General features: G+C 40.7%; 1 protein-coding gene across 8 annotated transcripts in view; it reads left to right on the top strand.

The window, feature by feature from the left end:
• Window positions 1-23,044, top strand: part of MGA (MAX dimerization protein MGA) — a 62,684-nt gene extending 39,640 nt beyond the window's left edge. For 2 of the 8 annotated variants that reach the window (XM_035328614.1, XM_035328622.1), the window contains 8 exons: window positions 8,200-8,330; window positions 9,757-9,808; window positions 11,473-11,658; window positions 13,367-13,478; window positions 14,699-14,932; window positions 15,957-16,133; window positions 16,566-16,718; window positions 17,750-20,207. In XM_035328614.1, coding sequence (XP_035184505.1) covers window positions 8,200-8,330; window positions 9,757-9,808; window positions 11,473-11,658; window positions 13,367-13,478; window positions 14,699-14,932; window positions 15,957-16,133; window positions 16,566-16,718; window positions 17,750-19,038 — 2,334 coding nt within the window. In that variant the 3' untranslated portion in view covers window positions 19,039-20,207. Of the gene's footprint in view, window positions 1-8,199; window positions 8,331-9,756; window positions 9,809-11,472; window positions 11,659-13,366; window positions 13,479-14,698; window positions 14,933-15,956; window positions 16,134-16,565; window positions 16,719-17,749; window positions 20,208-22,829 lie in introns of those variants that run through there. The other 6 variants (XM_035328623.1, XM_035328620.1, XM_035328616.1 and 3 more) reach the window with 6 other exon arrangements.
• The last annotated feature ends 1,172 nt before the right edge of the window (window positions 23,045-24,216 follow it).

The raw sequence follows: 24,216 nt of genomic DNA, 5'->3' as shown, positions 1-24,216 counted from the left end.
CATTTGTTTTGCAAGTAATTTGCTTTGCAGGTTTTAGAAATGATTAATACAGTTTGGTAAACCCTGTCTTCAGTATAAGTTCACAGAAACTTGACTAAGCTACCTTTGTTTCTGGAGTGGCAAGCTGAGGAACAAGATTTTGAAGAGGACTTCAAAACCGGTCTGGAATTTGGGTGAATTCTTGGTTCGTTAGTGTATGCTGCCTGGAGGTTGAGTTAGCATGTCAAATGCCTAATAGAGAATTCAGTCTTAAGTCTAAATATGTAAATCTCTAGTCTTTTTCACTGGGAGATGACTTGAAAATAAGGAGCTTGTTGGTAAGATCACGTTTTTCTTAAAAAGGCTTGAAGCAGTTGGGAAGCCCTCAGTTTGAGAGGATTTTAGGTAAACAGTTCTTTACTGAAGATCTTCAGTACAAAGATCTCTTCAGTAATCAGCAATGAGGAAAGTACTTCTTGCTTGACTGCTCTCCTTCCTGTGCTCCTAAGGGCTGCTGGTTGTTTCTTACTTCGTGAGGAGGGTGGCCCATTGCTATTACGATCCATTGCATATAAGAGGAAGAAATGGTGGATGTGTTGGTATCTATCTTTGCTCTCTTCATGTTATGTCCTTGAGATACCAACTGCCAGAAACGCTCCAGTGTGCTATGGCTAGCAGAGCACCCAGTGATTTGCTTGCTTGGAATAGCTTGGGGTGCAGGTGCATTGCTAGTGAGCAGCTCTTTAATTTTTTGGTCGAGAGGTTTGTCTGATGAGTCAGCTGGGGAACGAAGCAGGTTCTCTTTTCTTTTCCTTGGAACCTTGAGGTGATCCTTACTGTTTCCTTTCACTCCCTTAAGTAATGATAGCCCTTACAATTAGGGAATTATGGTTGGAGCCAAGGAGTAATGAGCTTTTCTGGTCAAAATTAATGGAGGAATTAGCATACTAAATGTATATGATCACGGAGAAATAGAAGTTTGTGTGGAATATGAATAGGATTGGGATGCAGACTGTTAGCATGTACAGCCTGGCAGTTGTTATTAGTGGCCTGAAAACACTTAACTAAAGTAGGAACAGAATATGAGAGAGGATTATTTTTGAGCCTTTTTCATTTGTCTGTGGCACTGCTTCTAAGATCACTCTGGCTGAAGGACATCAGAAGAGTTGGAGCTGTTCAGCTCTACGAATTACTCTCAGGCTTTGTGATGAATATGACTTGATGATTGGCAAGCGTAGAGAAGATTTCTAAGGATCACTTTACAGATCTGAACAACCATCTCCCTCAACAAAAAGTTACAGTAATTAGAGGAGGCAGTCCCTTAACAATGAATTGCTGACAATAGTTAGGCAGCATTTACCCTGATTCTAATGGTTGCAAGGACCCTGTATTGTATTCAGAGGAGCAGTCCACTACAAAGGACTACAGATGCCTAAGTGCAGTCCTTGATAATGAGAAGACAGCTTTTCAAACTACTTCAGTGCTCCCTTGGGGGAGAGATGCCAGGGTCTTTCTCTTTCAAGGGAGAAGTACACTAGAATACTATTATCCAAAGTGGAGATCAACTTGAGGGTCTTCAACAGGAGACCTTCAGGCCATTCAGAAAAAAATGGTTGAAATACTCCTCTGACAAGAGGTTACGTATCTAAGAGCATTCTCATTATTGCAGTGAACCTCCTGACATTTCCTCGTGACCTGTTGGGAAGCTCTGGGTAGTTGTGTTGTTGCAAGTGCTTGTTCTTTGGCTCTGGCTTCTTATCCCTTCTTTCCAAGTTGTATTAAATAAGAGCTTATTTTGCATAAAAAGTCTTACTGGGGAGGCACTGCGGGAAAGGGAGAAAACGCTTATGGAATTTCCTAGAAACTCCCCAGAGAAGCAGGTTGTTGAGCAGGCCTTCTGAATAGTAAAGAACCCTCAGGTTATCACAGAACTTCAGGTAGTGCCTGAAGCAACAGTAAGAGTATGCTTTGCTTAGACCATTTTTTTTTTACTCTTCTATCAGCATAGTGCTTACCAGACAGGCAGCACCGGTATTGTCTGTCAGGCTGGGTGAAGTCAGTCCATACAAACAGATTGTTAGCAAAGTTTTTCTGTTTCATTAAGCTGGTACCAACACAGAAGCGAAGTGTGAATGCATGGCCACTAACACTCTTATTTGGTGAAAATACTAGTGACAGCTCTTTCGCTAGTTTGGAATCTGGACTGGTCTTAGTTATTCAGGAAATAGCCATTGAAAAAATCAACCAACCAGCCAAAAAAATCTCCAGTGAGTCAGGATAATTGCTACTGACCTAGTAGTAGTTACTGTGTGTTTGGCTTTTTTTTTGTTGGTTTCTTTTATTTTAAGTACTTTACTCCACGTGGTTTTCCCTGCAGTGGTGACTTCCTGTTTTTCGCATGTTGATGCTCTTTGCATCAACTTCTTACTTGGTTGCTACCTTGGTGTACTTAAGAGACTCCTGTATACTTCTCCTCCATTCATCAAAAAGAGAAGGTCCTTAAAATGGCATCTTTGCCCTTTTGCACTTCCTCCTCTGAACTGCATCAAGAAAAGCCTAGATCCTCTGGGGTTTAGTGATATGAATAAAATCTTTTTAGTATATCTGTGTAAGCAAACTAATCGATATCAGAACAAGTTCAAGTGGATGGTCTGGGATGTAATGTTAAACTCTTGTTCTTCAAGGCATGAGAATTGCACACAAAGTGCCTGTTGGGAATGGCGGCTTGGCTTGGGCTGTCAAAAACTGAATAGTTCACATGAGTACCTCGTGGCATGAGCCAAAACCACGTCAGAGGTTTCTTTTGTAGTTTAATGCTACAGATAATAGAGTCCTATAGCCTTCTTTAATTTGCTAGTCTAAACATAGCTGCTGCGTCTGGCAAGTTGCTTGCTTTCAGTGTTGTTGAAACTTTGTGGTTTTCAATCCTTCTTTTTCTGAGCTGAAAGTTAAAATTATGATGAGCCATTATGGATATTTATAACACTGTAAGTTTAATAAGGTTCAAGTGACGTATTTGTGGGTGATGTAAGTTTTAACAACCTCTAACGTGTTCTGAGCTTTTGATACAGACCACATGTGAGATCTGCAGACACTGCAGAGAGCAGGGCAAATCCAGAAATGAGGCATCTCTCAGGGTAATCTGGATACACATCTGTTGTTACCTGCCCTCCTTCTTTCTCATCTCTGTCACTGAAGTCCCTCTGCCATCAGGCAGTTTGCTCTTCGGAAACGAGCATTAGGGATGTAGGCTGCCAGGAACAAACAGATAAAAGGAAGAGAGTGCTCAGAAACAGGCACTGAAGTGCAGAGAGGGAAAAAATGCTGACATTTCTGTAGCGACTTTGGGTTTTCATGTTAGTGCAGGATTGTTCCTTTTGTGTCCTTATTCCTTAGGGTATTTTATAAGCTCAAAGGCATTTAGAAGTCTTGTAATTACTGGAGTGTGTTGAGGATAGCTTCCTAGTATAGGTGATAGAAAGCCCAACCGGAAGAGATGCATTGCTGGGCTTGTTGCTCACCAAAGCAGAAGAACTTAAAAGAGAGGTCAAGATTGGAGGTACAGTTTTAAACTTAGAGAGGGTAGATTTAAAGTAGGTATTAGAAAGAAATTCCTTACTACGAGGATGGCGAGGCACAGGAACAGGTTGCCCAGACAGGTTGTAGTTGTCCCATCCCTGGAGGCATTCAAGGCCAGGTTGAATGGGGCTTTGAGTGACCAGCTGTCCCTACCCATGGCAGGGGGGTTGGAAATGGGTGGTCTTTAAGGTCCCTTCCAACCCAACCCATTCTGTGATTCTGCAAACTGCAGACTGTGGAAGGACTGGCATCAGAAGGGTGGGGCTTCCACAAGCACTTCAGTTGAAACGTGACAAGAAGTCATGCTAAGCGATGGATAGGGGGTGGCCTATGAAGGATTGGTAGGACTTGTGTAGGTATTAGCAGGTCTCATGGCCTAATTTAAGAAATGTACTTCAGGGGTTCTATGCAGTTGTGATACTTCTCGTGTTACCAGGAAGTCAGAAAAAGGTGAAGGTAAAGGGGAAAGATTCACCATCCTGAAGCATTTTCCTTTTGTTGTTAAAGTCAGAAGGGAAATTAAGCGTTTCTTGTTTTACATCTGTCCATATGGAGGATTTGTAAACTTCAAGATGTGAAGTTCTTGGTGGGCAGTGACTTTTTGCCTTAACTTTTTAACCTCATTCTTTTCACCTGTCTTCCATGAAAAATATACCGTGCGCAGGCTTCAAGTACCTTTTTTTTTTTTTTTTTTTTTTAATATGGTAACTTGTAGAAAGTTCCAGCTATTCCAGAACAGCTCTAGCTGGACAATGACTTATCAAATGTTTGATTACTCCAGCGTAACCTGTCAGTGCTCAAAAGCTTTACCAGGATGGTGTTTCTAGCAGAAGTTAATTTCCTGTTTCTTCTCACTCTGGATCCTAGCATCTTTGGAAGTTCCCCCGCGATATCCCCTTCCCTGCAGTGAAATGATGCCTAGATGTACGTTAGACAGAGGAGTCCTTCCCTCTTAATGGAAAATGTTTGCATCTCTTGCATGTCGAATCACAGCAGTGATACTCTATAAAATGGGAAGGCTAGAGAGGATATCAAGGAGAGCAAGAACAAATAAGAAGTGCTATATGCATCATGAGATAAAACTGTGTTGTAAAATTTGGCCTGTTAAAATGAAGTTAAACCTCTCACACTTGTAATGTTTTCAACGTAATGTCATGTAGGTCAGTAGTCCTGTAATTTAAATAGCATTTTTGTTTGTGTAATTTTTGTCCAGACAGTTCTTTCCTCTAGCTTTATGACAGTGAGCTTTTCCTTCTCTCATCAGACCCTGGGGAGGATAAAAATAAAAGCTGCAGAAGCAGCTATGCTGCGTGTTCATGTCTCCTGTTGGAGCTCCACTGAAGCTCTACTTCTGAGGAGATGGTGTAATTTCAGTATCTTCCAACGTGTTGTTTGTTTTTTCTTTGCTTGCCCTTCCCTCCTCTATTCCCAGTTAGCAGATCTTAATTTCAGTTTCAAGTTCATGTTCTTCTTTCTGTGACTTGTACAAGTGAGTCACTTGGCTCTTCAGTGGGGTAGCTGGATATGTAGTTCGGGCTTGCTACGGAAATGACTTAAAGGCAAACTGGATGCATCTGCCTTAAGAACGAAATTACTTGTTTTGAAGAAAAAAAATGGTGGTTCTTGTTCACTGAAACTGGATATTGAAGGATGAGGAGTTACTGAGGAATTGCTGGCTGTGTGGATAAATGATACTCTTCTAGTGAGATTTTTGTATAGAAGAACTTAAGGTTTCTGGAAGCACATAGGCCCACTCAACAGACATGAAACTAAGCTGCCTTCCGTTCGCTGACAGTGTTTGTAAGTTGTTGAAATACCTATGCTGAAATGCAATGGACTTTTAACCTTGGTCACAATTTCCACGGATGAGTTCTGGATCTCAACTGCAAGCAGTGTTTGGTTGGGCCTCCCTACGTCCTAGGCATATGGTGTCTTGGGCAGCAGTGGTAATGTGCAGCTCCTGACTGGCCTCTCAAGTTCAAAGTGGTGTACTGCTCCCTTGGTAAAGACGGTTCTCTTTCTCTGTGCTCCGCTTGGTCCCAGTACTAACAAGTCTCGCTTTTTGGGTGGATACTTAAAACCTGAACAAGTAAGGATTTTATGGGCTTTTATGCGTAGAGAGAAACAGTAATTCCTTAAGCTTCTGCCAATGCCAGTACCATGTTTCCAAATTCAGATGAGAATTTGGTTTACCTCCATGCTGCTCCCTTTATAGGAGGAACTGTCACAGCATCGTACAGATGCGTAGCTGCTCGGTGAAAAAAGTTGCAAGAAACCCCAGTAGTAATAATAAAAGAACTTCTTTCTGAGTACTGAACCCACCAGGTACCAAAGGTGCTTTCATAGGCAGAGACAAACGGTGTCTTTAAATTTAGTCAGTGCTTTGGAAAGGAGATTTTTGAAAGAATGTGTGAGGTGGTTCTCTAAGGCTAGTAATTTCTCACCTACCTTCACTCTCCTGGCTCTTCTCTGGTTCAAAAGGTAAGATGTTTTACAAGCATAGAGATTGGTGACTGGGGAGTGTGCACAGCAACGTGTAAAAGCAACAATGCTTTTCTGTTCGGATCTGGAACAGCTACAGCTGCTAAACTGAGCATCACCTTTCTTTCTTTCAGCAGTAATATCTTGATACTTCTTCAGTACAGGAGGAGGTGTCAGCTTCTCCAGAAGTGAGTAGTTTAGAAGTTTATAACTCCTCCTCCATAGGCTTTACACTGCCAACACTTTGTGCAACTCCTCATGACATCATCAAAAGAAGGTGATGGAAGATTTGGGAATATTTGAGAGTGATTTTATGGCAGGGGATGTTATGTGGCTTCGTTCAGTTTAAAAGACTAGAAGATTCTACAGGTAGTAATGTGTGCATATATCTAGATATCATTATATATGTACTCTTCATATATACACACACTATATACTTTACTAAAGGCTACATCCCCAGCATAGCCTTCAGTAAAGGAGGACAAACTTACTTAATTTTTCAAACTGATGCTGTTTTCTGTGGCCTCTTACCACACAGCCATGGAAATGGTGTGTTATACAAGTTTTTTTTTTTTTTTTAGTTTTTCTTTTTTTTAGTTTGTTTTTTTTTTTAGTTTGTTTTATGGTTGTTTTTTTGAAAAACATATATAATTTTCTCTGGCAGCGTTACTGACAGTAGTGGTCACTCTAATGTGGTGTCAATAACTAAGGAGGCAGTTTTCTTGTTGTTCTTTGCCATATCACATACTGGGATACTAGGGATCCTGTTCCCCTGTCAAAAAGGAAATAACCAGCAAAGAGTTGCTTCTGGTGATAAACTGAGTCCCTTTCAGTTAACATACCTGCAGATTTCACAGGTATAAATCTCATGACTGATAATTGGAAGGAAGCATCATTAATATCATGTTAGTTATGCTTGTATGATAATTTAGGTCGTTCTTGTCTTTTATTGTTTTTGTTACAGTGCTGTATCTAGCCTAATCTGTGGCCAGCTGAGTAAGTGCAACGCTTTTTCCTTTCTAATAAGAGTTTCTTAGAACAGCAGTGTTACTGTGCAGTATCACTAATGAGTTGCAGATAATCAGTACCACAAAAAGCATTTACTAGAGGCCTTCTGCTGGTACAGTATTGCATATTGCCTTTTTTTCATGTTCTGCACTCTAGTGTTGTTTTTTTTAATTAACTGTTTGCATCAATTTCAGGTAAGTATTCAGTTCAGAGAAGAAGATTGCAGCTCCCCCAAAAGAATGAAAGAAAAGACAAAGAGAAGGAAGGAAAGGCAGAAGAGAAGAATAGGAGGAGGACGAGATTGGGTAGTTGAGGGAATTGGGTGAAATGGAGTACAGAATGGAGGTATAATTACATTTTCTTACTTTGGAAGGAGAAGGAGTTCTGCATTTGTAATCTGTGAGGCAGCATAGACATTACAATATTAAAAACTTTAATAAAAACTAATTAAAAACATAGCTTGGATAAGGCTTGATTTGTTTGGGGGGGAGGATAATCTGGTACTGTACATGGCCACAAAGTTGATATTTAACTCATATCACTGCAGTGGTTCTCTGTCTCCACAGAGGATTAGTAAGGTTTCTGTGTCAGGAGAGCATAGAGAAAAAGTACTTTCCAAAGTGGCTTAAATATTTGAAATAATTACAGGTCAGCTTTTTGGAAAGAACCAAAATTGCAGACTATCAAGTAAGCAGTTTTCTGTCTGACCCAAAGAAGCCTGGTTCTGGGATGTCCTGTCTGGTGCTGTCTTGGGTGTGAGAGACCATTGCCAAGGTGCCATTTCAACTCATGACATGATAATGTTAGCTAGCCAGTGTAGGATGTTGTAAAGGGAGTTAAATCTTATTTGAAAACGTAGGCAGGAAAGCTCTGCCCCGTGAAAGCTTTTTATCAGACCAATAGTAAAAGCCTCAGTGGCAGATTTTGCCCTTACTGAAATTCACCTTGCACAGTTGCTAGTGGGAGGAATTCCTAGAGGTGACAGTTCAAATAACCACCTGCTTTAGCACTGTTTATTGGCCAGTATAGCTGGAGAGGTTGTTTCTGTAATGGTTCTTAATGTTATAATGTAATCTCTTTTGAGACTGAACTGTTTTGGCCTGAGCTCTATTGCTAAGTAGATACTTATTTTAAAAAACAAAACAAAAACTGTTCCAGGATGCGTGTGAATACAGTGAGGATGACGAGCAGGTGGACATTGAGACCGTGGAGGAGCTTTCAGAGAAGATTAACATTGCCCGTCTGAAGGCCACAGCTGCTAATATCCGACCTTCCAAAGAGAAGTAAGCATCCTTGGAGAGCACCACAGTTCTGTATTTTATTGATGAGCTGACATTGAATGAACCCGTTAACAACAGGTTTAATGTAATGGTAAGATAAAGCACGGATTGCATCAGGTTTTCCTGAGCACTGGTGCTTTCCAGTGTCTGCGAGGATGGGGCTGCCAGAACTAAGAATAGATTTGAGGTTTTAGCTTTTTTTTCCCCCTTTAATTAATTTGTTCATAAGGATATGTGTCTTATAATGTAAAATATTTGAGTGAATTGCCTCCCTTCCTGCAAACTGAATGTGAGCAGGGTCACATTTGCTTTAAATATGATTTTTGCAAGCTTCTGTTTTGTTTATTCTTGCTGGTAGTTTTGTTATTTCTAGGTAGGAGTGGTCATTGGCTTAATCCCTGATCCTGTAAAATGAAAGCTTTGACTTTGGGACCACTGCCGCAGCGAAGAAAACCTTTTCTTATTTGTATATAGTTTGCCATGGTTGGATAGCTTGGCTCTTTTTGGTTCTGTTTTTTTTTGTTGTTGTTGTTGCTGTTGCTGCTGCTGCTACACTTGCATTTATAATGAGAGAATGCAAAGTAAAAACATTGTTTACTTAACGTATGTAAAGATGGTCATAGCTCTTTCTCAGTTGTATCAAAAAATGGGGAATGTTGTGTCCTTAGTTATTGATGTCTGAAGAGCTTTTTTTGGTAGAAGCTTAAAAAACATAAATAAATCTGGTTGGTGCTTTTATATACCTCCCACCCAGATGTTTCATTTTTTTTCTCTGAAAATACAGCTCAGCTTTTATCCTTAGGGAGCTACTTTGTTGTTCTTTATAAGTTGTCAAGATCCTTCAGTGAGAAGAGAAAATTACATGTTTTGTGAAAATAATTCTTTCAAATGTGTATTGTTGTTTTCTTCAAGCTGCTGAGAATTAATACAAGGAAGCTGTTTTTATGTTTTAGGATAGTAATAAACGTGAGGATTTTGGTAGGTTGTTCTTGGTGGGGGAGGGATTGCTCTGTCATCTGTACTGAATCTATGTTGGTTTGTTTTGTTGTCTTTTTTTTTTTAATTAGCTAAAAGTGCTAAAATGATAAAAAGCTAATACACTATCCAAAATCAAAGAGAGATGCTTTCTACAATTAACAGTCAGAGGCTGAATTTACTGTTTGACGCATAGTGAAATAGTTTGTTGCTTGCATTGTGGGATAATTTTATAGCTTTCAGAACAGCTGATTATTTTTTTTTCCAGGATGATGGCATTGAAGCTAGAGTTTGCTTCCTTGAGAAAGCTCAACAGTATCCTGCTTTCATGTAGTTACAAAGAAAAGTTAATTTTAAGGGATAAAAATGAGCAATACTAGGCTGGAATATACTTAATGAGGATAGAGTGCATGAGATGAGTAGTGTTGGGAAAATCTTTTTACCTTTCTTCCAGATACCATGCTCCTAATTCTTCGGATGAAAAAATATCAGAAAATCCTATGAAGGTATATGCTCTCCTCTTTCCTTTTGGTATCACATCTCCATTTTAAAGATAAACTTTCATCTCAAGTGCGACTCTAATGCAATTTATTTATCTTCTGTGTATTTATTATTAAATGCAAGAAAGAAATATGTATAGGTGGGGGAAGGGGCTCAGTCCAAATCTCATTTTAAAAAAAAAAAAAAAAAAAAAGACTGCCACTGGCACCGGTGGGTTTTGTATTCAACTTTATGTACAGGAGGAACATCTACCTCTTATTTGCTATTACATTTTCTTAAGTGTTGTGTTCTTGGTATAAATAACTTCTACAGCATACATAAAATAATGAACAAGTGAGAAATGCTTTCATGTGCCTAAGAAGCCAGTGTGTAGGTTTATGTAGACTGCAGCGCTGGGCAAAGGATTTCTCAAAACAGTAGTTTAAATGGCATGTTCTTAGACAAGTTAAAGACAATGCAGAAGCCTTTCAAACCCAAACTCCTTGCAGTCCTTCTGAAGCTTATGCTGTATTTTCGGGTCGCTTTGAAGCCTGTTTCACTAACTGTCCATGGTAACTAACAGTGATGTAGTTGAAATCAGGTACAGAGCTACCTGCTGGGAGGGTGGGGTGTGAACCTGTTGTACACCTTGTATATTGGAGTGGGCTGGTACATATGTTTTTGGCTGAGATAAAGATGGGTTACAGGATGCTCTGCCTTCCTTGCTCTCTCCTTGTACTCTCTACACTTGAGATTATGGTATGAGGCCCTTCCTTAAAAGGAATCTAACACCCAACGGAAGAGCTGATGCACTTACAGCCAATAATGAGCTCATTCTGCCTGGGAGGGCAAAGTGGGTGGCAAGAGTCAGCCTTCAGATTCCTCCTGAGTCCAGTGGGCTCACAAGTGTTACCACTGGACCTGTGGAGTCTTTCTACTGATTCATTGGGGTTTGGAGCAGACCCAAAATGATGTCAAAAACACATCAAGACCTTTAAAGTAATACTTTGTCATGAAATAAATACATACCATAATAATACAAAACCCGTAAGAATAATTACGAAATAACAAATCTTCTAACCTGTAGAGATTTATAATTATTACCTGTCAACCTTTCTGGACATTTAAACAAAGAAACTTGACATCAGAGTCTGTCAAGATTTCTGTTTCTTGGTAGATGTCTGTAGCGATCAATATCCACGGCGTCTTTTGTATCTGCAATGTCTGTTGGTCCCTATCTGTATGTACCCATGAAACAAAATAGAAATGAAAGCAGTTTTAACTCCAGGGAAAAAATGTGTCCTGTATTTGATGAAGCCATTTCACTTATTAGTAGACTTTTTTGACAAAACAAAAACATTGGGCTCAAATGTGTGATTTTGCTGTAATACTGTGGCTTAACTAAGTAGCCTTGCATTGCAAAAACTGAAAGCTCATGAATAGAAAGGGCTGCTCATGATCTTTTCTTTTAGGGTTGATGTGATGATTTTGGTCATTTCTTGTTGGTCAGCATTTCATGCTTCTTGCTTGTGCTTCTGACACCAAGCTTTCATGAAGACCATAGCTGAATAGCACGACATGAAATCTTCAGGTGTCTGTTGAAACATTGCAAATCAAGCACGTGTTTGAATATTGTGTGCTGCTAGATTACCTTTGTTCTTTAAACTGGTTAATATGGTTGCTTCTCCAGCAGAATCCTCAAATCTGGAGCAGAAAGCAGAAGACAGAGGAAGAAGCCTTTGCTCATTACCGCCAGACACACACAGCAAATGAACGCCGGCGACGTAATGAAATGAGAGATCTCTTTGACAAGTTGAAGAGAGCTCTGGGGTTGCACAATCTTCCCAAGGTCTCCAAATGCTACATTCTCAAGCAAGTAAGTATTCTGAGTTAGTCTAGGAGCTCCTAGTTCATCCATGCAGGCTTCCTGGCATTTTTGCCCAACTTCCTCTTTGTTAGGCTGCTCTTGAGCTTGGAGGGGGTGATCCCTGAATATTTACCAGCTTTTCTGGGCCCTCTACCCTACTGGGCCTTATCCTATGGGACTCTTCCAAGCAGATCTTTGAAGAGGCCAGAGTCTGCTCTCGTGAAGTCCAGGGTTGTGAACTTGCTTTTCACTTTCCTCCTGTGATCAGGATCCTGAACACCACCATCTCATGGTCACTGCAGCCAAGGCTGCATTTGACCTTCACGTTCCCAACAAGCTCCTTGTTGGGGAGAATGAGGTCCAGCACAGCACACCCCTTTGTTGGCTCCTCTATCACTTGGAGAAGGAAGTTACCCCGTAGTGTACAGACCCTTAAGAGAGGCACTGCTGCATGTTGAGGTCCTAGAAAGGGGGCTGGGGAATTTCTCCGTAACGGTGCCGTTGTAGAACTTCCTTACCTACATGTGAATGCTGGAGGTGTAGACACCACTTAAACCCCATTTTGTGATCCCTCCCCATCACATCACCCCATGTCCTTTGTTCAGCAGCCCTGTCCATCACTCACAGGGCTGCTGGTTACTTGCTGTTTACCCCATCATTTCCAGATTAAATCCCTCCTTACTAGGTCAGCCATTCTGCTGGCAAAAATGTGTCTGTTCTCCTTAGTGAGGTGGATCCTGTCTATCCCAAGCAGCTTCTGATCCGCAAACAGGGTTCCATGGTCATAGAAGCCAAAACCCTTTTGTTAGCACCAGTTCTGAAGCCAGTTACTGATTAGTCAGAGGGCTGGACCAGCTTTGGCAGTTGCTCCACAGTATCCTGGATTTGTGCCCCCAGTCAGAAGTCACCAGCTTCCGTCCTGCCGTCTCTCCAGCAGTTACCTCAACACGGGGTGGGCACAGTCAGCTTCTCTCCTTCAGCAGGGGTTAGAGGCTCTTCAAGTTGTTGTCACAGGGAAGAGCCTGTTGTCTCCCTTTCACCTTCTGTGATGCTGTGCAGCCTGCAGTCGTCAAAGCTGTTCTGAAGTCTGTGAGTGAGTGTGATATTCAGTAGAGAACTTCAGGCACCTTTGCAGGACTGTAGAATAAAACAACACATGAAACAGTCTGTATTCTCAAAAGCTTAATCTTGGCGTCACAGATGCATGTGTTCAGATTAGCCCTCTCCTTGTATCCTTTGTGAATTTATCGATGGAATTTTATGTCTTAATTCCCCAGTTTTTTACAGTGTAAATCTAGGCAATTTTGAAGTATGCAGAAGACATCTTACTTGTTTAAAGCAGGAGAAGATAACATTTCATTAAGTATTATACTGATATATATAAAATACTTAATTGTAAAGATGCAAATGACAAGAAACAAAACATAAGTTGTAGATGTATAATTATGCTTATCATCTGTACCTTAAAATTGTGGGATAAAAGTTCTTTTTTTCTTTAAAATGGCAGAACTTTGGAGGAAGGATGACCAAGATGTTTATCACTTTTCAGCGTGTTTATGGAAAGCTGTCTTTACATGGTCTATTTTTCACATCCTTTCTCTGAGACTTACTTTCTCATGATAATGAAAATAAATTTCGTAAAGGTTTCTTGGAAATAAAAATATTTTATTATTTTGAGTGTTGTTGGTTTATAATTATTTCTCTGACATTTTTTTAGGCATTTGATGAAATTCAGGGATTGACCGATCAGGCAGATAAACTTACTGGACAGAAGAACTTACTGGCACGTAAACAGGATTCTTTGATTCGGAAAGTATCCACACTTTCAGGTGAGACTGTTTTTTGGATACAAACTACCTAGAATAATGAAAGAAAAAGGCTTTCAAGGGTGAAAGAGTAATTTTCTGTGGGTCTGGATGAGTCATTAATGTTCACTTAAAATTTAGACTCTTGACGCCAGATGAAGACCTGCCAGGCTCTGACTCAGCGATACACTCATGCTGATAAGAAATGCTTTTATTTTCCTTTCAGTCTAAAGGAAGCGTAGAATGATCTCTGTGCTGCAAGCCACAGGCTTGGGTTCCTGTGTATTGACTATGTGTTACTGGGGAAAAAAAAAATCCTTACGTCATTGGTCACTTCCTTAAGCAGCTTTTCTACTCAGTGCTTCAGAAGTATGTACAGTTACGTTCTTGATGAATTTCAAAATCTCTGAGTCTATGATGAAATTTGCAAATAACTGTGTGTGTTGTTCTTCTGAAAAATAGGGCCAGTAGTGTCGAGATGCAGGAGGCAGCTCTGTCCATAAAACAGAATTGCGATAAATTCTGAGCTTCTGGTCATGGAGGGATTTTAAGACCTATGTGACATATATTTTGTCTTTCTGGGAGGTTAGTTAAAGGTAAACTTAAAGATAGGCTGTCATCTTAGAGCCCAAACTCTAAGTAGGAAACAAGTCAGTGTGGCTATTTCAACTTCAGTCATGACAAATTGTGAGCATCTACAGGAAACATACAATTTGTAAAATCTTGTTTTGATACAAAGATGGTGACGTTAATAATGGTAAACTGTATGCAAGTTTTCCTTGAAAAGTAATTGGAGTAACAGGGCTCAAATTTCATGCAACATGAAAGTAACATTTTGTCTGGTAATAATACTTAGCATTAGGAAAGATGAGAGATTTTCCTCCACAGCTGTGGATATTTTCACATGGTGAACTGCAACTAGTTCAATAAAAACTAGTGCTCTTCTAAGCTGATTTTTGCTTATCAAAGTTGCAGTAAAGTTATTCAATGCATGGATGTTTCTGAAGGGAAAAAATGTCTTGGAATAAATACATAATTATTATGATTTTTTAAAGTATGCTATTTACTGGAGGGGGCTGTCTACTGTCAAGTAGTTGGATGGTGTCAATGTGAGAGATTTTCAGTTCTGTCATCAGCTCTTTAGCTTTGAAGGTAGATTAATACTGATTAATGCCAGTACGATGATCCTTGTGGGTCCCTTCCAGCTCAGGATATTCTATGATCCTATGATAATTTTTCTGTAGGGAAGACAGAAGAGGTTGTCCTAAAGAAGCTAGAATATATGTATGCCAAACAAAAAGCCATAGAAGCACAAAAAAAGAAGAAACAAGTTCAGCCAGCAGAATCTGTTGTAACCTCAACTGCTACCACACAGCAAGAAGGATCTTCTCTTCCATCCAGAGACCTGGGCAAAGTGGCTATGACAAATAGAAGAGGCAAGCCATTGATACTTGCCAGAAAAGGAAGCCATGCCACAGGTGGGCTAAAAATGATGTACCTTTCACGTAAACGGGAGACAGACATTGCAGAAGCATCGCATGGAAGGGCAAAACAGACTGCTTCTGCAAGCAGCTTACTTCTTGAAGCAGAATTAAGTATAGGACCAGAAAGTGTCTATCCAAGAGGCATGGAAAACATTTGCTTTCAGTACATACAAGGCTAGCACCACTGAGGTCTTCAGATGAACGTGACTTTCAGAATGATGAAAAATAAGTTGCTATTTAGTTGTTCTTCAGCCTCATGGAGTTTCACTGCAATCCTGTAGGAATTGGTGGTTCTTTACTGCTGGCTCAAAGCCAGAAGCTCAACCCTGAGAATACTGGAGTTGCTGGAATAGATTTAGCTAGCTATAGAGGTGGAAGAAGACTTGCTTTTAAATTAAATGACAGAATTGTCAGACACTTGAAAATTTTTTGGCGCTGGGAATTTACAGAAAAGTAATTGATGTTTATGGAGACTTTCTCACCTAGGAAGGCACAAAAGATTTGCAGAAATCCAACCTTTCATATTATTACCACTATAGTACTCCGTATCAATCTGGTGATGTTTCTTTGTTTTGGTAATCATAGATCTTGAAGTGGTCTTCAGCTCTTACAAACAACTGCTTGTTTTGGTTTCCCAAGCCTTGTTTTTTTCCAGTCCAGGGGAATTTTGGCATGAGAATTTGGATGTGGTGTGAGAACTTCTTTCCATTCTTTTGACTGAACAAAGGCTCCTTGTAATTTCACCAAGACTGCTGTGATATTTGATCAGGATGCCACTCTGAAGGGTTAAGATTGTATTATGATGCATGAAAAGGCAGTACAGTTTGGTTCTAGCTGCATAGATCAGGTTCCTGAAGCTGGTGTAGCTTCCGTAGCAGCTTTCCTATGTGGGGCTTGCAAATGTTCCAGTTGGAGCTCCTTGCACACCTGCGCTTTACGCTGGATTGTGGGATGTTGTTTGCCATCAAGGGTGCTATACCAAAATAAATCGTTGATCTATATGTTTGTTTTTTTACAGAGGACACCTCCTCCTCTCTTACACTGACTGCTGCGAGCCTAGTGATGACTCCACAGGGGCAGGTGCTTACGCTGAAGAGCCCACTGGTACCAGGGCAGGTAGCAGCTGTTCCCTCCACACTCTTGCAGGCCGAGTTAAAGCCTCGAGCTACCAACACCACCGTGACAGCGCAGCCAGGTATGATCATTGAAAACATGCTAATGAAAATACCAGGCTGTTCACTAATGTTTACAGTTTACAAAGTAACTTGTTCCTTAGTTTTTCTTTAATTTTTTCATTTTTTGAAACCTAGTGAGGTAGAACCTCATTGATAAAAGAAACTTGAAATTACTAAGTCAGATGGCCAGTTTATCAACAGGTATGTAAAATCCGCTCAATTTTTACTATTCCCAAACTAGGGAGGTGGGAACTCCACAGAAAGTTGAGGCAGGACGAAGAACATAGGGAAGATCACTTAATTATCTAACCACTGTGTATTTCTATTTTTTACCACTTTCAGGTGGTATTGCAGTGTAAAGTCTTGCATAGAATTGTAAGGCTTTTATTTCCAAGCTTGACTGAGTGTCTGAAAGGATCTTGTTTCCACCCCACCCCCTTTTTTTGGATAAGGTATTGCTTCGGTGATGATTCAGCTGCCAGGATCAACAGTTCCTGTCCAAGTTAAGGGAATCCTTACCAACTCTACCATTCCTATTACACTGTCAACTGTTGCTGGAAACCCAGTGCCCTCAACAGTAGTGTCAGCTACAGAGCCCCATTCAGGTAGGCTCTTCATGTTTCTTGTGGATCTTTTTGCTTTTACGTAGGGAAGGTTGCCCTTGCAAAACTGAGGTTAAACTGTTTTTTTCATTAGGAAGTAATGATAGGTGTCATTGTTTGGGTTTTCAAAGAAAATCACTATTCGATGTTTTGAACAGATCAGAGGGGCTTTAAGGGACTGTATATAAAACCAATCCTCCTTGCCCTCAGCCAGAATAAGAGGAAGCGTAGCCTGCAACGTGTGCATGGTCTAATTCATCCCAGTGGGAAAGCTGCAGTAAAAAATAGTAGAGGGGCTGTTAAAAATGTTTGTGTGTTAGATCCAGGCTCTTTCTCTGGCACAATCCTTTCCCATACCGTGCTGTCCCTGCTGCCAGTTGGAGGTTGCCTCTGAGAGCAAAGATGTTTTTCAAGACCAAGTACTGTGTGTTGGGTCTAGGTGTGGAGTGGTTCCTACCAGTGTTGTGCTTGCTGCTCATCTCTTTGTGTTAGAACAAAGCCATTCATTTTCTGCTTCATTGTAGTCATTTCAGCGTTAGGAGTTTTCAAGGAAAATGAAAGTTAACTTTAGATTTGGGGCTGGGGAAAAATCTGAGCATTACAAATGAGAAACTGCTGTGAGGCAAAAGTTAATAACGTGGTAGTCCATGAAATGCCGCTGTACTATTGTGCACAAAAACTACTTCAAAACAGAAGTGTAGAAGTAAACTGAGAATGGTGACGGAGAAAATTACCATTGTTTTCCTTTGTGAATCACTGTAAGAGTTGTAGGCATTACAGTTGCTTTCATTCATGCCAGCCTGCTGAAGAAAGGGACTGATCAAGTGTGGTGGTGGTCGGGTTTTTTGTTTTTAAGTTAAAAATTAAGCTATTAATGTTTCAAGGCTTCACTTGACCAAAACTGTGCAAGTGGTTTAAATTGTGAATAGCAGCTTATTTGAGGAAGATGTGAAAAGTGAGTAAATTAAATATAATTAGGAATTATCTTGTAGTTGGCATGGATTCTGATGGATTGTGCTTTGTTCGTTTTTTAGAAAGTGAAGATTCATTCATGATGCCAAGGATTGTTAATGTCACATCACTGGCAGCTGAAGGAAGTATGAATCTAAACCCAAACAGAAACAAAAATTCTAATACAACGACAGCTGCAGCTACTACTCAGGCTTCTGAGAAGTCCTTGGTAGTAGCACCTCTCGAAAGTAGGAAGAGTGATAGCATCCTTTCGGAAGAAAAGGCCAAACAGTGTCCTGGAGACAGCGGAGGAGATGGAAGAAGTACCACAGGTACCGCCAAAGGTTTATTGGAAAATAAAGATGGTTTTCCACAGATCCGGAACGTGTCCTGTACAAAGGAACGCCCAGAGTCCTTTGGCAAAAAGCTCTGCATTGGTGAGTTTGTAGGAAGCCAACCTAGGAAGAAAGACAGCGATCCTGGAGGAGAGAGATTAAAAATGAAAGAATTGCCATTCCGCAAGCTGCAGCTCAAAGATTCGAGGATAGAAATGGAACTGAGGAAGGTAGCTTCTGCAATGGAGGAGGCAGAACTGGATACAGGTGAGTTACTGAGCAGCATTGAGGAGAGTGATGACACTGATGAGACCCTCACTTCTCTGCTCAATGAGATCGCTTTCCTCAATCAGCAATTGAATGATGATGCTTCAGGTATGTCGGAGCTGCCCAGCGCTCTAAACTCAGATTTCTCCCATGGAGATGCAGAAGCTCGCCGGGGAACAGCCAGTGATCTGTCCACTGCAGATGGTTCTTCCTTCCAGTTTAGCCATTTGGGAGGAGGTTTTAAGGACCTTTCCGAAGTTCCAGAGGGTGGTGGCTCTTTAAGTCCTCTCCTGCTGCACCTGGAAGATGATGATATTACCGATGGAGACAAGAACTCTGGGGAGCCTTCATCCGAAGCAGATGTTCTAAAGATAGTAATAGGTGCTGAAATGAAGGATCCGCTTCCCAGTCTGTCCGTAACCAGCGGTGGGAGCGGCAAAACTGCAGAGACCACCAGTGTGACTCCCCCGGTTTTGCACATGAAAACGAATCCAGAAGCTAGTAATGCTGATACTTTGTGGAGGCCCATGCCCAAGCTGGCACCACTTGGCTTAAAAGTGGCGAGTCTGCCAGTAGATTCAGAAGGGCAGAGTACTAAAGTGATGCCCTTATTGGCACCTATAGTTGCAAAACTGGCACCCACTGGGGTAAAAACTTCATCTGCAACTGTTCAAGAAGGACAGGATAGCAAAGTAATGCCCGCGTTAGCACCTGTGGGCACAAAGCTTAGTAATACTGGGACCTTACCTTCAAATTCAGCAGGCAAATAAATGTGTGTATATTTTATCAGACTGGAATGGAGATCTGGAGCCAGTGTGAACCAGTGTCTGAGTTTGGCAACCTCCCTTGTCTGCAACGCTTTGTTTTCTGTATGGCATCAGCACTCTGTTCATCTGAGGGCAGGCCCCAAATTGAGAAATAAGTGCTATGAAACTTTAAGCATGTTGACATATTTTTACCTCACCGTTGTATTCTGGGTATTCTCCTTCTCCTTCACAAAAGGTGGAAGATGATCTATCTGTAACCATTGCTGGGCACATGGTATCCTTCCAAAATTGGGTCCTTCATGGAAATAGTTTGTAAAAGGACTGAGAAACCTAGGCTATTGACAGATACTTATTTTTTCCCAGTAGAGAGGCAGCTGTGTGTTGTTGAGGGAAAAAACACGTTTCATTTGGTTTTGTACCAGGCAAACTATCTATGCAGAAATGGGATTGTTTCACATGTGCTGTTTCTAAAGTTTTGCAGAATATGATGAACGTGCAGAAATGAGATTGCAATTACTCTCAAATGTGTTACCTAGAGCAGCAGAAGGGAAACTGGAGATGGTGCAGAGGGCTGAAGCTAAAAGTTCTTTGGTGCTAGATAGTTCTCTGGCAGAGACTCCTTTTAGGAGCTTATGCCCAGAATATTGTCATAAACATCTAGAACTCTCACTGAATGGGGGAGATGATATTTCCCAATGCAATTAGGATAGTAGGTGAACTTTAGAACAAGTAAACAGAAAACAACATACAGAAAAGCCCCTCACCACTTTCACCTCATGGCCCTATACAAATAATCCCTCCTTTGATGGTTAGGGCATCTGTAAGGGAGAACCTCAGAGAGTAGAAAAAAATGTGGGCACCCTTTTGCTACATCTTTAAATACACTGCTGAAGTAGCTTGAGCGCTTTCCCAGTTCTCTTCCTCATTCTTCCTGTCGTTCTTCAAGATGCATTTGGTGGACAGGATGTTAATAGAAAGTGTTGTTTCATAAAAATACAGAACACTTTCAGACTGTTGTAGCCTAAATTAAACGAGCAAGGTGTATATGTGAATGTATATATGAAAATATGTGTATATCTTTCCAAACCTTCCATTTCTTTATAAATTCAGGAAAGGTACTCAGAGGTTTCTCACTGCGTTTGCACAAGATGTGTATAGCAAAAAAAAAAAAAGTCAACAAAAATGCTCATTACCAGGGAAATAGGGCAGTATTGAATCACAAGATGTATTTTTTATTCTTCTCTGCCACTGCTTACTCAATAACCTGTAGATGCTCTTCACTGTTCAACTGTTGGATGTGAAGTGCCTGCAGACTGTAAAGATATTTATATTTTTGTACACAGTTTTTGTTTTCATAGTTTTCTTGACAAATGAAATTTTCAGCCTAGAGAGATGATTTGTTAATGAGTGTATACACAATCTTTTCCTATCGAGTTTGTAAATAGGAGTTACGCTGCGCTTGAGGGGCTTCTTCACTGCTCCTAAAGGGTAAAAAAAAAAAAAAAACAACAACAAAAAAAAAACCATGGCCATGAAAACGATTCAGAAACCGGGAGGTAGATGGTGCGTTTTGCTTTATGTTTAGGAGTGTAATCCCGTCTTAACTGTCCCAGCAACAGCAGCTGGGGTTCCCCCTCAAGATTCCTGATCGTTGGTGACGCACTAATGCAGGAGTTTCATCTGTCCAGCACTGAGGTTGTGCAGGTGCTGAGTGATGTTCTTCCACAGTTAGGTAGCAGTGTTTGCTGTACACGCCGTGCAACCATATGCCCTATTCAGTGAGCTGCAACTTCTGGATCCGTGTCGAGGTTAGGTCCACCAGGGATATATATTCTTTGAGTGTCGCCTTGTCTTTGTAACGATTTTTTTTAAATTATGCTGCAGAGGAGAGAAGCCCCTATAGTTAAGCATGCAGGAAGTTACTCCAGAGTCTACGTGAAAAAGGTGTCTTCACCTTGCCGCTCTAACTGGTGTGTTTTAAAGCAGTTACGTATAACTTACTGCTGTTTGCATATTTGCTATTTAAATATTTGATACAAGCCCTATATTAATTCTTTGGAAGAGAGAATATAGGTCAGCCTGGGAGTCGTGCAGGGTCTTACCTTTGTCACTGAATGCCTTAGAAAAGGGAGTTAGCATGTAAAGATGCATGTATGCATATTTTGCTTATTATTAAAGGATTTAAACTCATTTTAAATCAGTGGAAGTCTGGAGTAACTATATTAGTTCAATAGCATTATATTAGACTTAAATTTATTTACCTGGTAATCGGGTTCTGAGCATTTCTAATAGGCTGAAGTTGCTTTTTTAAATAAATTTACCTATGGCAGTTTGCTTTGCCAAGAGTTTTTATGCCCCGTGTGTGAAACAGCAACCAAAATTGTGCTGTGATTCCTTTCAAATCCCTAATCACTGACTCCTCTTTCTGCACCTCATTCTTTAATGCTCCCAGGTGGCTGATTTTAATTACAGAATCGTGCTAATCAGTGTCTGAATACTTTTTAAAAGGCATGTGCTTTGCACACTTCTGTAAGACAGAAAGCTGTAGCACGAAAGCTGTTCAAATGTTATCTAAGATGCCTGCTCTACTATTGCGGAGGTTTTGTCCATTATCAGTGTAATGGAAAATGCTTGGATGTTTTTACTGCTTGGCAGGGGGGAGTAAGGACTTTTTACTGCAGTAAAAATGAATTGTGAAAAAATGACAGTAAAAAGTTTTTGGTTCCTGAAGGTGATTACTGAATGAACTAAGACGCCAAATTTGGCTGCAAAAGGTGCAGTTGGTGCAGTTCCCAGAAGGTTAGATGGTGGCATCTACCAGGCAACAAAGCATGTTCGAAATGCTCTCAGCTTCTGCTTCTCCTTTTTCCACCATCTCTTGGCTGCAGCTTAATATTTTGCTAAAAATTTAAATGATGACTTCCCCCTCTTTTTTATTTTTATTTTTTTAACTCTTCCCTCGTGTTCCCATTGGTTTGGAATAAACCTTTTAACAATGACGTATGCTGTCTTTGAGGCAATAATGCAAGAATGTGACATGTAATGAAAAGATTTTAGAATCAGGAGAAGGAAACCCCTGCAAGGCGCACATTCTCACTCTAGACCAAGAGACCTGGAGATTTTCTTTGTTTTTTTTACACATCTGTAAATAGACTGGAATGTTTTTAAGAATATAATGAAATGTCAGATTTAGCTTTTTTCCTTTTATATATTAAAATATATCTTTCCCTCTTTTCTGCTTTTGAAAAATGGATATTTTTGTAGAAATCTAACAGTACAAGACTCTTAAATAACTGTATGTGAGGGACAAAGTGTAAAACTAAAATAAACCAATCAAGCTGAACTAGAAACTGGCTTTGAAAGTTTATTACAGGGAGGGAGAGGGAGAAGTTACATGGTGGTGCTGTTTGTGGCATGTAGTGCTGTACCTGAGCACGTGACAAATGTACGCTCTGAGGCAGAATTTTTGGTAACACAAGCACTGGTTTCTTGGTTCACGTAATCAGACAGCTCAGAGGAGGTGAGTCTTTTGATTTAGCCTTCAGCAGTATGCAGGACATACTGGAGGTCCTAAAGAAGGATTTTGACCTACCAAATGTATGAAAGTTAATGAAGGGACTTTTCATCAAAATGCAGGTGAAAAGCAGGAAGCCTGCTTATGGAGTCAATGGGGTTAACATATGGTCATGGCGTAAAAGAAAAAAAAATCTCAAAGATTGTCTCCATAAAATCACCCTCCATGTTCCCTCCCTAACCCCAAATACAGATTAATCTTTTGTATCTGTTTCCTTTAGAGATGTTGTACAACACAGCTGTCCTCATGGGAACGAGCCCGAAGATCTGTCCCCAAGTGAAGTGTCAGAGGAGATCTTTTAGAAGAAATAGATGAAATGCCTGCTACAAATCAGCACCTATCGCTGCTATCACTTAACTTCCATATTCTGTTAAATGGGAGATAACATGCTTGACCCATGTTCTTTTTAAAATAAATATATATATATTTAACTTACACAGAGGAGCAAGTTTGACTTACAGACCTGAGAAAACACAAAATAAAATGAAGCAAACAATTACGCTTGAGGGTACGTGATGGACTGGGGAAAAGGTGACGCAGTTTTTATTATTTTTAAAGATGAACGGATCTTGCGGGTAAATTAATTTTTAAAAATGTTGTTTTAGTGTATATGTACACTATATATATTCATATACATACAGACTACATATAGTCTGTATATATATATATATATATACACACACTGGTTATATATTTATGTATATATATATCTTCACCGAGATCTTTCTATGGCTCGTTATTTTAGGAGGGGGTAGGGCTATTTTTTTAGAAAGGAGAGTAAGCATAAGGTTTATCCCATCATGTTTGCAATGGAAAGAACTTACCAAGAGAGTCCCGAGATGATGGGTGCTGGGTTCCTTTGCATTGCAGTGTATCCAGGGCTCAACGGTGTCACCCTGCTGGGGCCAGCTCCAGGGAGGAGGAGAAGGGAGATGTTCCCGTCAGGCTTTTCTAGGTGGTTTTTGACTTCCAGGGCGGTGGGGCTGAGGGTGCAGCACTGCAAGGCTCCTGCCTTTTTGGTGGCCTCGAGCCTGTGTAGTTCCCCTGTCCGACACGGAGGGGTGCCCCTTGCAAGCAGCGCAGCTCGCTGTGCCTTGTGGGCTGAAACCAAGCAATTAAATAGCAGCTAAAAAAAGATGCAACACAAACACGAGCTGTGCACCATATTTAGTGGCTTTCCGTTTCAATTAACTCCTTAGGCAGCAGCTGTATGAAGAAAATTGCCTGGCTCCTCTGCTTTTCCTGAGCAGCTTCTCTCTGGCAAAATCCTGGCTGGTCACAAACCACAGCACGTGCAACACCAGTGCATTGCTCTTGGTGGGCACAAAGGTTTGGGGCAAGGTCTGGGTGGCAAGGGTCTGCCAGGCTTGCGTTAGCACCAGGCTACAGTCAGTTGAGGTTCCTGAGCGCTGCAAAGGTATAAATAACTTCACAGCCCTGAGGTGCCGAAGGACCTTGAAATATCTTGTGTGGTGCTGAAGGTGCTCAGGAGATGCAGGCAGGGGTGGGGAGTGGAATCTGGGATCCTGTCGTGTGGCTGTTGCTGGAAGAAATGTTTTTTTTTTAAAAAAAAAAAAAAGTAAAAATACACACACACACACACAAAA

This window comes from Oxyura jamaicensis, chromosome 5 (genome assembly GCF_011077185.1).
Source record: "Oxyura jamaicensis isolate SHBP4307 breed ruddy duck chromosome 5, BPBGC_Ojam_1.0, whole genome shotgun sequence".
Lineage (NCBI taxonomy): Eukaryota > Metazoa > Chordata > Aves > Anseriformes > Anatidae > Oxyura > Oxyura jamaicensis.
This window is presented reverse-complemented; position numbering and strand designations above follow the sequence as displayed.